General features: G+C 47.9%; 1 protein-coding gene across 1 annotated transcript; it reads left to right on the top strand.

Annotated features, from left to right (window-relative positions):
- The first annotated feature begins 330 nt into the window (after positions 1–330).
- LOC136375153 (G-protein coupled receptor 26-like) lies at positions 331–10,471 on the top strand. Its single transcript, XM_066340513.1, is given in 6 exon segments — positions 331–846; positions 849–1,029; positions 1,546–1,678; positions 9,499–9,940; positions 10,059–10,114; positions 10,433–10,471. Coding segments are annotated over 6 exon segments (1,335 nt in total). The 5' UTR covers positions 331–362.
- Positions 10,472–15,041: the final 4,570 nt, after the last annotated feature.

Raw genomic sequence — 15,041 nt, 5'->3', positions numbered from 1 at the left:
CTCGGCTACCTCCATCTCCACCCCATCTCCCGATCCGGTCGCTGGGTGCCCCGGAGCCCCTACCCTCGGCTCCGGCCACGCTCTTCCCGGGCCCCCCTCCTCCGCTGGCTGACTGCTGTCAGAGACGCCCTGCCCCGCTGTCCCCGTCCTCCCCCCTCTGCCCCGGCCAGCCGCCCAGTCCCGGTCCACTCTCCCCTCTCTCAGCGCCGTCGACTCCGCTCCCCGCCCTGCCCTTCTCTGCGCGCCCCGCTGCCCCCGGCGCTGCCCCCGGCCCCGTGCGCAGGGCGGCAGGCGAGGCTGCGGGGCCGGCGCGGGTGCCCCCTTCCTCCTGCCCTCGCCCGCTCCGGGCAACCCGCTGAGAGATGGACTTGGCAGGCGTGCTGCTGGCGCTGCTCCTCGTGCTGGTGCTGGTTGTTTCTCTGCTCTCCAACCTCCTGGTGCCGCTATGCTTCGTCTACAGTACGGAGATCCGCAAGCAGGTCGCCGGGGTTTTCCTGGTGAACTTATCCTTCTGCAACCTGCTTCTCACCGTTCTGAACATGCCTTTTGCCCTGCTGGGCATCCTGAGGAGCCAGCAACCTCTCGGGGGCTGCGTCTGCAAGGCGGTGGGTTTCCTGGAAGCTTTCCTGATTTCCAACACCATGCTGAGCATGGCAGCGCTCAGCATCGACAAATGGATTGCCGTGGTGTTCCCCCTGAGCTACACCAGCAAGATGCGGTATAAGGACGCTGTGATACTGATGGGCTACTCGTGGCTCCACTCCCTCACGTTCCCCTTGGTATCCTTGTTTTACTCATGGGTAGATTACAACAGCGTTTATGCCTCTTGCACCTTACACCTGAAGAAGAGACGGAGCGGAGAAGGTTTACAGTGTTCACCATCGTCTTTCACTCCACCAGTTTCATGCTGTCTCTGGTGATCTTGTGTTTCACCTATTTGAAGGTGTTGAAAGTTGCCCGGTTCCACTGCAAGCGGATAGACATTATTACCATGCAGACTCTGGTTTTGCTGGTGGATATCCACCCCAGGTAATGGCTGCGCGTTCGGATTCACAGCCCCGGTCACTCGCGGTAGTTACCCCCGGCGGAAAAGATACCCCGCCTCTCCAGCACCCTTTCCTGCCCGCCCCGGCCGCATGGCGAGCGCTCCTGCCTCTAGTTTCAGACGCTGCTTACAGTGCCAGGAACGGTGGCTTGTGCATTTGTAGCCTTCTCTGTTTAAATGCTAATCGAGCTCTCCAGGTTATCCCACTTGCCCGAGCTCCCTTCAAGCGGGACTCACTGCTTTGTTGTGTGCGATCGTCCCGAGGCTCGGCGGGGCCGGGGCTATCCTCCTTCTCTCCGGGCTGCCCTCCTCTTCCCGAGGGGATTGCCTTCCTCTCCCCCAGGGGCTGCCTTCCTCTCCCCCGGGCGCTGCCTTCCTCTCCACGTTCCCGGGCGCAGGGGCTTTGGGGAGTGGAGAAGGTTCTATCCCTCTGCCTTGGGCTCACATCTCACCTCCTCCCTTCTTGCCTTAACACCCTCACTGCTCTTTTCCCTCCGTAGTGTGAAGCAGCGCTGTCTGAACGAGCAGAAAAGGAGGAGGCAGAGGGCTACCAAGAAAATAAGTATTTTTATAGGGTCGTTCGTCATCTGTTTTGGTCCTTACATTATCACCAGGTTAGTATCCCCTGTCGGGGTGGGGGACTTTGTGGGATCAGGATGTCCTGTGATTGGCAGGTGCCCGGGGGTCCCACAGCTAATTTGGGGGGGGCAGAGCCAAACGGATCCTCGGGACCGGTCTTGAGGCGCAGAGCACACAAACACACACAAACACACCCTGACACGCCACTCCTGTCCACACACCCAGTCCTAGGGGGCAGCCCCGGCAGGACCTGGCTCTCCTCCCCTCATCGCAGCCAGGTTTGGGCACCTCTGCCAAAAGCAAGTGGCTTTTAGGACAAGTACTGGGAATTGATTACATGCCAGTGGGAGATAAAAGCAGTTTAAAGGACTTGACACCCTTCCTTAGTAGCACAACCCTAGCAATAGAAAGGAAAACAGACAGACTTGCCTGATTAGCTTAGGGGTTTTTTTGGTTTTTTTAAGGCATAAGGCCGAGTTTGCTGCTGTTGGAAGCTGATATAATCTAAATTTGTCCAGGCTGATAATTTGTCAGATAAGATTTCAGTCTGGAAACATTAATGCCTGGAAATACATTGCTAATGGTGCAGCACAGACTTATGATGAGGTGTAAAAGTTACTTCCCAGGAAAAGCAGGACTTCTTAAATGTATAGGAAACACCATGTTCCTCAAATGGACAGAATTCTAGGCATCCATCCTGGTGGTTTGCACCTTTTGAAGTGTCCATGGATCATTGTTGTTATCTACTTGTGTAGTTTTCATACAATAGATGATTATTAATATTTTTAAATCTTGTATAAACCAGTGAGCTGGAAGTCAGTGTAACTACACTGAATTGCAGCATCCCAGCATTTAGCCTTTCGGCTCTAAACCGAAATGGCCTACATCCTTCACAAGTGATTTTTAAAAATATTTCCCACTTTCACAGTGTGTTCAAGACAGCCTTGAAGAGTCTTCTGAAGTTGCTGACTTGTGTTGAGGGAGGTGCATTAGTGTGCAAACACCCCCAGTGAGGGCTTCTTCAAGGCTGTTACCCAGGTTGCCAGTGTCTGCAGCCACAGCAGCTGACAGAACCTGGCCAGCTTTAGTGCTCTCATCTCACAGTCACACACACACAGGCCATTTATGGTCAGTGCCACTGCCCTTTTCTGAGAGGAGTAGGGGACAGGTTAAGGCCAATGCACTAAACAGAGAATATTTTTAAAATTTGTAAAGTGACATTTATTTCAGTTCTCATGTACATGTTGGAAGGGATTCCTTCCTGATTGCCTGGACAGCTACATTTTTTTTCTGCAGTTGAAAGGATTATTACAAATATTAACATTACATCACATAGTTAAAAGGTTACTTTATCATTGTTCAGTACATTTTGAGCCATGTTCTATTCACTTTTGCCATAATCAGGATGTAATTATGTTGAGCAAAGTGGATTTTGCCATCTTCTTTCCATCTGAACATTACCAAGCTCAGCAAATTCCAAAGGTGGCCACATTTTTTAGGGCAGAGGTATTTCTCATAAACTTCTAAAATAAAAGTTACTTCCTTCTTCAGACTTTGCATTTGGCAAATGTGAGACGGTGCATTTTCTATGTGTGACAAACGTGTACCTACTGAATCACTGTAGAGAAGGCTGAAGGGCTTGTTCATGGAAATGTGTGTCAAGGTACAGCTTCTGTCTGTCACAGGGACTGAGCTGGTTCAGTGACAGCAGAATGGAAAGTATCTGGGGAGGACATCAAAAGGCTCCTTGTCTCAGAGACAAGGCAGTGGCAAGACAGCACTTGCTGGTGATGGAGGTGAGATTGGAGGCCTTGCTGCCATGCCTGTTCCCCCACTCTTCCTTCATTCTGATTTTCAGGGGGGTGGCACTGAAGCAGTCTCTGGGGAGGCAATGTAAAAGCCTTCCTCCCCATTGTCTTGCTCTTGGCCTGGTGACTCAGGTTGCATTGTGAGCTCAGTATTTGCTCCTCACTTCAGAAATTTGAACGAGATTAGGCTCATTAGCAATATATTCATCTTTTCTCTGAGAGACGACAGATGAATTGAATCTCCTTTGGAACAGCACTGAAAGCAAGAAAATCCTACTAAGATGCATTCAAATGGATATTTCTGACTTGTTTTGGCCAGACCCTTTATCTTATTAAAATCTGTGTAATTTTTCTTCTGTTGGCTTCAGTGCAATCAAGTTTGGATCCATAATGCATTAATGGGAACATAGCAATACATCTATTTTGAAGACTAAAAGATATCTTACTCTTCTTATTTAGTGTCTTTATAAAAACATCAATTAGATATTTGTTGTATTAGGATGATATTACAATTACATGGCAAGTGTCATTTATTGTACAATTACTTCTCATATTTTGTATCTTCCTGTTCTACCTATTTTGAACTCACTGGAAATTTCTCTGAGCAGCTTCAAACAGAAGTAATCTGTTTTTTTCAAATGCACTTGCCATAAGAATGATTTAACTTTTAGCCATATAAATAAGAAAATTTCCTGTCACTTGTAGCAGTGTTCTGTCCAGATGATGGTAAGTCAGCTTTTCTACGAGGAGGGACTAAAACAGCTTCCAAAGTCAACACCCTGCAAGTCAGGAGCTCTGCATTTTGGAAAGAGGACAGAAGGTTTTTCAAGCCCTGAGAAAGCTTCTGATCTTACATCTTCAAGCAGTGATGTCTTAGAGAAAAGGGCTATTTTATCTCCCAGAACAATTTCTTTACTTCTGGGGTGAATAGAGCAAAGTAGTATATTCTTGCTCCTGCAAAAGGTTTTACAGAAGATATACACAAAATAAAAATTCCTCACACTGTTCTTTCCATCTTCTTGGAGGATTTGCCCACTGCAGATGATCTGGGTGAGACATTTACTGGAACAGTCTGAAAGATTGCCCTCACTACTGTGGAAAAATTGTTTAACTTAGTTGTGGTTTCTGCCCCCGTGATTAATACATCCCTCTCAGCGGAGGTGCTGAGGCCTGTAAATCTATTCTTTATAACATAAATTAGATGTAAATCCAAATAATTGTTTTTAATTTGCTGGTCGTTGGAGAAGGCAGTGCTTTTCAAGGCTGCTCCCAAAGTTCACTGAAGTCTGTAGATGCTTCTCAGCTGAGTTAGGATGATTTCCAGTTCACTGTAGGTTTTTGTGAATTTGCTGCAACAAATAAATACTCAGTCTCTCCTAGGAGAGGGAACCTACTAGACATCACTGGGTGTGTAAAACAAATATCTTCCAAGGGATCAGCAACATCAGATGCTGTTTGACCACTGATAAAACAAGACACAGGCAGTTCAGAACAGGCAGTAAATTTTATACTTTGCAAAACAAATGTCTTTTCAAGTGCAAATTCAGCATTTAATCAAAGGTTTTGGTCCCAAGAGAGTTGTCAGCTCTGTTTCCCCTTGTTCCTTCTTTTTTTTGTGAGTTGCTTTTATTAACATTGTCTTTGATATTTCCTAGAAACTTTTCCCATTTTTTGCTATTTTTAAGAAGTATGCTGCTGCAAAAGTATTGCTGAGCAAAGAGCTCCAGTGTCCAACTTCTCTTTGTTTTCAATGTTTTAAAAATAGTTCTGTATTTAAATATTCTCTAGCATTGAAGAAAATAACGCAGCCATTTCCTTTATAGTTTGTATTGAACCGTATGTATGTGACCCAGTGCTGTACAGGACTTCATATTTTATTCATTAATTTAGTTTGAGGGAGTAGATGTTTGATGTGCAGCTATTTCAAGCCAATTCCACTTTCTAAAATCCTTCTAATCAAATTGGATCACCTCCTGATATAGATATTTAATTTAAAAAATCCTCACACTTGTGATAATTTTTATTCTGTATTGTAACTTTAAAACTGTTCTTCCACGTATGAAGAAACTGATGTTACTCTCTTATAAACATGAAGACATTAACATTTACTTTCTACCTTCTAGTCAGCTTGTGTAAACATGCTTCAGTATAATTAACTAGTTTAATGTTTGGGACTGAGGTTGGACATATGGCAATGCTGTGTCTGCTCCTGTCTGTAGCTCTGCCTGTAGCTAATTTGAGGCAAAAATTGCAGATTTCCAAATGAATTTACCAAACTTTGTGCCATAACAAGGAGGGAAGCGTGGCATTCCCTGTCTCTGAGGGGCTGTGCAGCATCACCCTTGTTATTTCAAGGTCTTGGTGTTCAGGACAGTGTTGGGCTGGCACCAGAGAGGGGCTCGTGGTGGGAAACATGTGCCCAGTGCCTCAGCCAGGCATCAGCAACCCTGAGCACTGCAGTCCTCACACACAGCCTGCCCTGGCACCTGCACCAAGGACACTGGGAGCAGCTGTCACCCCCTTAAGCTGCAGCATCTGGATCTGTGTCCTGAGCACAGACACTTGTTCTTCAAAGGCTCAACTCAGAGATGACATTTAATGAATATTTGGAGGGAAAGAAGGATGAAGCAAAACTGGTCTTTTAGATCATATCCTAATGATTACAAACTGGGCTAAAAAATGAGAGATGTTGGGTGTTTCTTTTTTTATTATTATTATTATTTTGGGGATTTTCAATTATTCCTGAAGCCCAGGAGGGCTCCTGGCTGGGCTTTGCCTCATGCCGTAGTGTTGAGGCAAGTGTGGATGTGCAAGTGGGAGGCTTTACAGAGAAAGTGAGCTACCAGTAAAACAGAGCTTCTTCCAGGATTTACAGCAGCTGAATGAAGAGTTTTCCACATCACGCTTAAAAACTTAGATTACTATTCAATTATAGCTGACTTTTTTGGAGTTAGCCTTTAACCCCTCTGCCTGTATTTTTCTATTTTTTGAGGACATATACCTTCCTTCTTGTACCTCAAAGAGAAGTTTAATATCTATCTCATATTACTTCATCCTTTCCATCTTCCCACCAGTAGATGATTGCTCCTGGGAGAAGTACTTAGGATTTTGTGTGGTCCAGTTCTGAAAGACTTTGGACACGAGAAACAGCCTCTTTCCTTATGGCAAGGCTTCACATCCTACTTTGTTCAAGTGGTAGGAGTTGTACTCCAGTTAAATTTTCCTTTTGCCTAACTTCGTCCTGTGAGAGCCCATTGAATTATACCAAGCAGCTGAGCCAATTCTCATTCAGTCAAATTGGAGTTGGCTTAGTCTAACTCCCCTGAAGCTTGGAAAAGCACCATGCATGTGACAGAGTGGTAAAGCAAAGGCATTCCCCTCACGTTGTCCAGTGGGTTTGCTGAGACCTGACCCCTCACACCTGAGGGAAAGCGAGCAGCCTGGGCCCCCATCTCCACTGTCCATCCAAATTTTCCATCAGTTGGATTTCTTTTTTCTACAACCTGCTAAAAATGTTGATTTTTCTATTTAACATAAAATAAACCTCTCTGTTTTTCAGCCCACTGTTATTTACCACAAGTGGGACTGAATCATGTTTCTACATTTCCCCTCTGTTTTTCACTTCTTGAATCCAGGCTACAGGCAAATTTGAAACGCTCTGTGGCAGACAGCAGGACAGACACATGGACACATTTTGAAAGGACTCTGGAAAGAAATTTAGCATTTATTAGAAGATGGAAACACTTTTGTTTCTAATACGCAATTAGGGAATTAAGAAATCTTTGAAGAGAATCCAAATAGTCAGGTTAAAAAAATTCCAACAGCCTAATACCCCTAGTAACATCCAGGCCTGGCATTTAAATTAAGTATCTCTCTCTTTCAAGGTGTGATCCTTTTCACTCTCCCATCCATGGCCACAAATCAACATTTAATGCCATTTGCACACTTGGAAAATCCACTCCTTCTGCTCTGTGAGGGATTCATCACCCTTTTCTCCTTCCCTTCCCAAAAGCAGGAAAAGGGTTGCTTAAGAACTGACACTTAAGAACAGCAAGAGAGGCTGTTTAACAAGACTTGGGCAAGTCTGGATTTTTTCCAGAGCAATTCCTAGTACAGCAGCTGTGAGGGTCCTGTCAAAACACCAGCCGAAATAATTTACTTGCTGTCCTTTGCCATTCCTCTATCTGTGAGCAAACTAAAAATAGAGATGAACTGTGGGGCTCCAAGTAACTACACTAAGTGTAGCATTTGAAATGATGGTGTGTATTTAACAAGAAATGTTTTATAATTGAAACAGAAATAGTAGGAGCTAAATATAGACTTTTAAATTCATTTGGACTCTGGAGTTGGCAGTTTTGTCTTTATGGTATTTGTATGATTTCCTTATTTGAATCAACATGAAGTGATATTTTTTTTTTTTCAGACTGCAGCATTTCAATGATCCAACATTTTTGATACACATCAGCATGGAACATCTGGCACATACAAGTCAAATTTTAAAATCAGATTTTTTCCTCTCAGACAAAGTTCCTGTGACAAAATCAAACTGGGCAGTAGTGTACCTCTCAAATGGTGACAGAAGGAAATAACTTTTTTTTTGCCAAATCTATTCTTTTTGTTTTATTTTGATTAACAGGCCTGGGGTGGTGATTCTTTGACTCTGTTTGTAGAGAGACATGAGTTACTTCCTCCCACACTGATGCCAAGCCAGAAGTGCTCAGAGACAACTGAGTCTGCTGTGCACAATTTATTGCTGCCACGCCAAGCTAGAAAGTCCTCTTCTGTGATTTCCTCCTTGAAAAGCTCCTGAAGAAATCACTGCACCACATTATGGATATTCTCTAAATTCTCCTGGGCAAGTGGGAAGCAGTCTCCTTTCCCGTAGGGCAGATGCTGCCTAGTCAATAGAAAGCAAAAGCACATTGGGTTGTCATTGCCTGTGGATACCTGGCTGTTGTGGGAAGGACAAGGTGTGACAGAAAAGAAACCAGGGTAATAAAAAGCAAAACACCAAGGTTTCTTAGTCCTTAAATTTCCCAGTAAACGGGCAGTAAAATGTCATGAGTAGTCCTCTCACCGAGCTGTAGCTGCCTGTAAGACAGGAGTCAGGTCTCAGCTATTTGTCTCCCTCTAAGAGAGAGAAAAAGAGGATTAATCCCATCGTGACACAGAATTAGTACTGCCCATTGGAAGTGTGCCACTCTAGTGCATACTGAAAAAGCCTAGCCAGTTCAGAGTCAGAGAATCCTATTTGAAGAACAGAATTACCCAGAAAAACTGGAAGATCAATGTGGGCAAATAAATAACTTGAAAGTGTCCCAGTGGAAGAAATTTTATACAACTTTTTTTTTTTCCAAAGCAAAGTATTTGGCTAAAGATACCATTACTGCTTCAGTTCAATCTCAATAGAAATCAGTAAAATATATTTTTCATTAAAACCAGCGATTACTGAATAACAGGATTTAACTTCCCACCACATCCTGTTTCTAGCTGCAGGCCTTTTGAAAATGCAGCAGCATCTCAGTGGCAGAAGTGGCACTGCTGTCTGAGCTCTCTGGTGACAGAGCTTTCCAATAACAGCAAGTCTCATCTTCACCTCTCAGTCAGGGCTGCCAGGGGGGGAGTTCAGAACTAAGTCAGGAGGGGCAAAGACATCACTGCATCATCTTCCAGCCCTTCGAAAAAAACAAAGAGCACATACATGGCAGCACTTTAGTTTCTATGGTTACTTATGAATAACAGCACAGCTGGGGAACTGTTGCTACAACCCACTAGCAGAGATCATTTAAGAGGTCACACTTAAGCAGATCCATTAAAAAGCACTGCTTTTTTCAGAGATAATAAAACTTGAGGACTGTAGGTTGTGCTCTTTAGGTTACTATTAAGCGGACTATCCTGCTAGCCATAAATTTGCCCCTCATTGTTTCAAAAGCAATAGGAGGAAGGATAGCTCTTTATTTATGACACCAACAAGGACTGATGATTTCTGGACAAAACCTTGATCACGCTCATGATTCACATGGATTTTGTCAGTCACAGATGTTGATGTCTCCCATGCTAATGCAGGCCCCGCGGCTCCCCGGGCAGCCCCCGGCCCTGTGCCCGCTGCAGAGCCCGGCGCCGGCGGCTGCTGCCCGGGCCTCGGGGCTGTGCGGGCAGGGGAGGCCGGGGCCGGGCGCGGCGAGAGCCGACCGAGGGGCAGAGCCCGCGCCGACCCTTCCCTGCCGCCGCTCTCTGCAGCTGACAGACGACAGGAGCCGAGCGGCCGAGACCCTGCGCCAGGCCCTGCCGTACCTGGAGAGCCCGCAGGAGCCCCTGCGAGAGGTGGCCCTCAGGTTCATCGGTGAGCCACGGGCCCGGGCTCCCTCCCCGGCCCGCCGCAGCTCGGCCCCCGCCCCGACCCCGGCTGCTGCCCCGGCTGCGGCGGCGGCCGGGCCCGGCGCCGTGGAGCCCCGCCTGGCCTCGGGGCCGCCGCCGCCCTCTGGCAGCCGTGCCCTGGGGCGGCAGAGTGCGGCAAGGGCCCGGGCTGAGCCCTGCCGGGGCAGGAGGCCGTGTGGCCACAGGGCCGGCAGCGCCGCTGGCAGGGAGCCGTGCCGCTGCGGCCCTGACAGGCTCTGTGTCCGCAGGGTCCGCCAGGGTACTCTTGAGAGGGCAGAAGGAAGCGCTCCAGGTCCTCGATGAGGTGAGTGATGGCCGTGGGCTGGCAGTGGGATCCGGCAGGGAGGGGCTGCACTGCCTGCACAGGGAGCTGCGATGTCTGGCCTGGCTGTGGAGGGCTTTGCTCTCTGTGTGGACGAGGGGTGGTGTGGGCAGAGCACAGAGAGATTTCAGGGACACGGGGAGGATTCAGGTCAGTACCTTCTGGCTGATCCTGTTGGCCTCTCCATCTTGTGGCCACTGCAAGAGCCGAGAGGGACGCCCTTGGCGGGAGGGTCTCCCAGGATTCCTGCAGGTGTGCGCCCTGACTGTGGCTCTCTTCCTCCGTGTTCTGCCTTTCAAGCCCAGTTTGGCAGAGGAGCTTGTCTGCAGGACGCAGTGAAGCAGTGTCCCAAGAACAGCACCAGCAGAAACTGAAGAGGACACCATCTCCCACTGCCGCTGCAGCTCCAGGCACAGCTGAGGATTGGCACAGCTGAGCCTGTGGAACACTGGCATTGCTTTTCAGCCCTCTCCCTCCCTTTTGACAGCTCGTTAGTTCCAGCCCTCAGACCCTGCCCATCCCCTTTTTTTCCCTTCCAGCTCATCCCTTTGCTTTGCCTTTAATTAATAAACGCTTTGTCTTCTTCACTTTATTTGCATCTCTGTGGAGCCGAAGCGGCGTCAAAACGACACACAGGCCCCTTCTGCCGTCCTTGCCTCTAGAGGTACCTAGACGCCTTGGGGTGCAATGAGGGCCCCTTCGGCATGAGAAGGTGGCAGTGGCTGAAGCTGAGCTGGGAATTTGCTTGGGCTTGGCTGGGCTTCCAGAGGTGATGCAGGTGCTGCTGTTAGCTTGGAAAACACATAATCACAGATGATTACGAGGTGCTTTACTGAGAGCTCTGGGAGTCGGGGTACAGGTCCAAATCCAGCTCCCAACGAGGGCTCAGAAGACATACAGTATTATAGTCTACAACTGTATGTTAATCAATATGCACTCCCATTGTTCTATTGTATACACCTGAGCATGAATTTCGGTAAATATCTTCCCTTATGATTCTCAGGATTCTGTTTTAAGGTAATAATCACGTTCAGCTACCAACAATCATTATAATTATATCATCTATGATACGATGATTAGGTACAGTTTCACCCAACCTAGTAGAGAGCAGCTTTATTTCTTAGATACATAGGCCTAAGTACAAATCGTCCTAATCCTCCCTCCTCCCTGATTACCCAGGCAAAGTTATACTTGATTTGGTTAGAACAATGAAAGCAACATCCTGGTTACAGTGAAGCTGATGTTCTATTCCCCGGCTTTGTGGCCACCGAAATTCTTAACCCTATCTTAACATTTCCCCGCTTTGAAAGTATTTTCACTATAAATCTACTAAGTGTAAATGCTTTCATTCAATACAGTCTATTCGTCTTCAGAGTCTATACTGGATGTTCAGCTTCAAATCCGTGATTGGCATGGGCTTCGTTGTGGAAGTTATTACGGATCAAAGGTGCTGGAGGTGCAGTATTGTATCATGTCATCGCCTTTGAATATGCAGATAGCCCCATCCTTTTTGTTTCAATCCCCAAGACCCCCCAGAACTGACCCTCAAAGTCCTCACAAATAACATGACACTGCTCAGACATGGGAGAAAACCCCTTCTTAAAATCTAATTTGCATGTTTTGCACCTCATTTTCCAAGTTCATCATACAGTCCCTGATTGGGATGTCATGCACCCCCCAAAAAATCTACCCCAAAATCCACCCTAAGACCCCAAATGTAGCAGTCCGCTGTTTCTGCCACAGTGGAGGCTTTGGTATTTAGACATACAGCACGACTTCCACTTTGCTTTCATGAGTGGGTCGGGTCTTGTAACAGACGCATTGTACCAATATGGCAGACGGTTACAAAAGACGTTTATTAAGTAAAAGGTTCAGGTTATATACCCTCGGGTCTTCTACTACGTCAAACAGGATATTGCCACACTTTCCGGGTTAGTAGTTGGAGTGGAAAAGTACTGGCACATGTTAGTAGAGGGTCTACATTCCTTTCAGGGGTAGCTTATCATGAGAGGGGGATGGGGCTTGCTCTTTTCCTCTCCGTTACAGCCCGAAATCTTCCGCGCCGCCTGTCCCTATCTAACCACATCTCCCCCCCCCTCTCTCACAAAAGAACGAGGTAGTTATACGCATATATATATATAGATATAGGCACTAAATGAGGTAGAAGGTTAGGATTTAACAAGGGAAAAAGGAGTTTGGAAACCTGAGTAAATTTCTGCCAGGCAAGTTTGGAAATCTTGTGACTGGCAATTTTAAATTCACAGCATCTCATGTTGGCCTATGAACAGAATGTTAGTCTGATCTAGGCGAGCTTTGACAAATGAGACTATCTTGTTCAGCAGGCATGGTCCGAAGGTAACAGCTAAAAGTAGCATTGCCAATGGGCCTACCAAGGTGGAAATCAAAGTGGTTAACCATGGGGATTGGTTAAACCAGGATTCGAACCAGCCTTGCTGAGCTTCCCTATCTTTCTGTCTCTGAGCCAGTCTGTTTCGGAGTTCGGCCATGGAGTCCCTGACGACTCCGGTGTGGTCTGCATAGAAGCAGCATTCCTCTTTCAAGGCTGCACACAGACCTCCCTGCTGCATGAACAGGAGATCCAGTCCGCGCCGGTTCTGTAGAACCACTTCTGAAAGCGAAGAGACTGACTTCTCCAAGTAGGAAATGGACTTCTCGATCCTCTGCAGGTCCTCATCTATAGTTATTTGCAGCTGAGACAGACCCTGGTGTTGTGTTGCCAGGGCTGAGACACCTGTCGCTGTGCCGGCTGCTCCTAAGGCGAGTAGCATTGCGATGGTAACACCTGTCAATATCTCTCTTTTGTGGAGCCTGTTGGATTCTTCGAGAAGGCTGTACATTTCTTCCTCTGAGTGGTACAGGACTCTAGGAACAATCAGAACTTGGACACAGAAATCGTTAGAATCATCAAACTTGGGAAGAAATACACACGGACTTACTCCAGACCTCTGACAAACCCACATTGCCGATGTAGCAGGGATTACCCACTTGTTATTCTTTCTGTTAGGCTTTACAACTCTGGTGCAGACATTCCCTTTTCGCTCAGCCAGGGTTGCATTACCAAAGCATTTGCCTCGGCCTGAGACCTGGCTTAGGGTGATGCCTCTGCGAGGTGTGTCCCATCGGCACTGCTGGGGTGCATCAGCGGCGGAGTAACTGAATGGGGTGTTTAAAGCAACTCCTTCATAAAAAGGTGGTTGGACATCATAACAAAGCCAACAGGAATTAGTTAGGTTAGGGTTAGATTCATTCAGGGATAGGAAGGTAGCTTCTAACATACGAAAGATTGGATCGGGATCTGACCTAGCTAATTTGTCCATCTGAAAGGCTTTTGCATCACTAGTTGGGGTTCTGCTGACACCTGTAGGTGCAGCCCTAGGGTAGGTCATATTTCTCTTTGTCTGTGTGCTTTTAATTATCTTGTTGGGCCCCACAGCTCTGGGTTCTGAGGGTTGAGACTTGGTAATTTGCACGTTCACCCACTTTTTTGACCCTTGAAGGACCACTGTCCAGGTTTTGCCCACCGTCCAGCTAGGATGAGTGGGTTGCAAAACTGTCATGTTATAGTATATGCATTTTCGGATTTTTGGGATTTTGTAGCTATATCGATAGGAATTCCCATGTACAGAGAGAGGTGTTTTACAACCTGCGGGTGCCCAGGTGAACTGCAGGAATTTGTCAGGTTCTTGTGGGTCCCACCCAGGCCCTGACGGCCTGGCGTCTGTTACAATGGTCTCACATCCCCAATGTCCGCAATATCCCCAGCCGGGGTTATTACAATAGCTTTTTCCTGCGTTTGAAGCTGGGCACCAATAGGATAGGTATGTGTGTGATGAAAATGGAGAATGAGGGTCTACCTTTGGTTGTCCTGGAAACAAATCGATAATACGAAGCACGAAGGATGGACTGTTTGGTGTGGTGATGTCTCTGAGCACCTTACCGCTGGTAAGATGTCTCATGACCCACCTGAATGGCTGGTGCGGGTAGAAATCTGAGCTGGCTTGTCCTCTGGCGACAAACCCCAGCAACAAAATCACACAGGCATATCGTTGGTGCTTGGATCTCGCCCGCGCGGGTTTCTCTGGTGTTTTCTGATGGCTTGGTGGTGTGTCTCGTTCCTCTGGCAACAAACTTAAATCGGTTAGTTTGCACTGAGTTTGTTCCCTTACATTGTTAAAGGCTTTGCTCGGTTTCGCTGTAAACTTTATAAAATCTGTTATCTCCGTTTCCGAATCGGACTCGGAGCTCTCTGTAGAGCTCGCCGTGGAGCTGTAGCTCCCTTCCGTATCGGAAGTGAACTGGTGGTAAGCTTCCGGTTTACTACGCTTTTTCGTCGGACTCCGCCCCCGTTCCGCCTTCCGTGGGTGGGCTCGGATATCCCCTCTACTTTGACTCCATTCCGCCTCCCGCGCCCGGCCCCCCCCTTCCGACCGGGGGTGACGCCGGCGCCTTTCGCGGGGGTAGTCCCACGTTCCCCCTTTTTGCTCGCCCCCGCGCTTGGTAGATGGCATTGGTAAAGGACCTTGTCCGCGTGTTCGCCCCCCCCCGCTCTCCCGCGCATGCGCCATGTAGGTCGGTGGCTCCGGATTTCCTCCGACCCCCCACGCATGCTCGGTCGCGGGGTTTTGCACTTCCGGGTTCGCATCGCCACGTGGCGCCCTCCCCCGCGCGCGCTCCACGTGGCCGGCGCCATCTTGGCCACATGGCGGGGGGGGTAGCGGCGATTGGTCGCCCCGCCCCCGCGCCAGACCGTCGGCACCATATTGGCCATATGGCGGGGGGTGTATTCCCTCCGCGGTATTGGCCAATCTCTCGGCGTCTCGCGCTTGCCGCGCGAGTTCTTCCCAGACGAACCGCGTACGCTCCTCCGCCCGCCCGCGCTGCATCTCAG

Source organism: Sylvia atricapilla, unplaced genomic scaffold (genome assembly GCF_009819655.1).
Source record: "Sylvia atricapilla isolate bSylAtr1 unplaced genomic scaffold, bSylAtr1.pri scaffold_96_arrow_ctg1, whole genome shotgun sequence".
Classification (NCBI taxonomy): Eukaryota; Metazoa; Chordata; class Aves; order Passeriformes; family Sylviidae; genus Sylvia; species Sylvia atricapilla.
The sequence above is the reverse complement of the archived record's forward strand: the minus strand, read 5'-3'. Positions and strand labels throughout refer to the sequence as shown.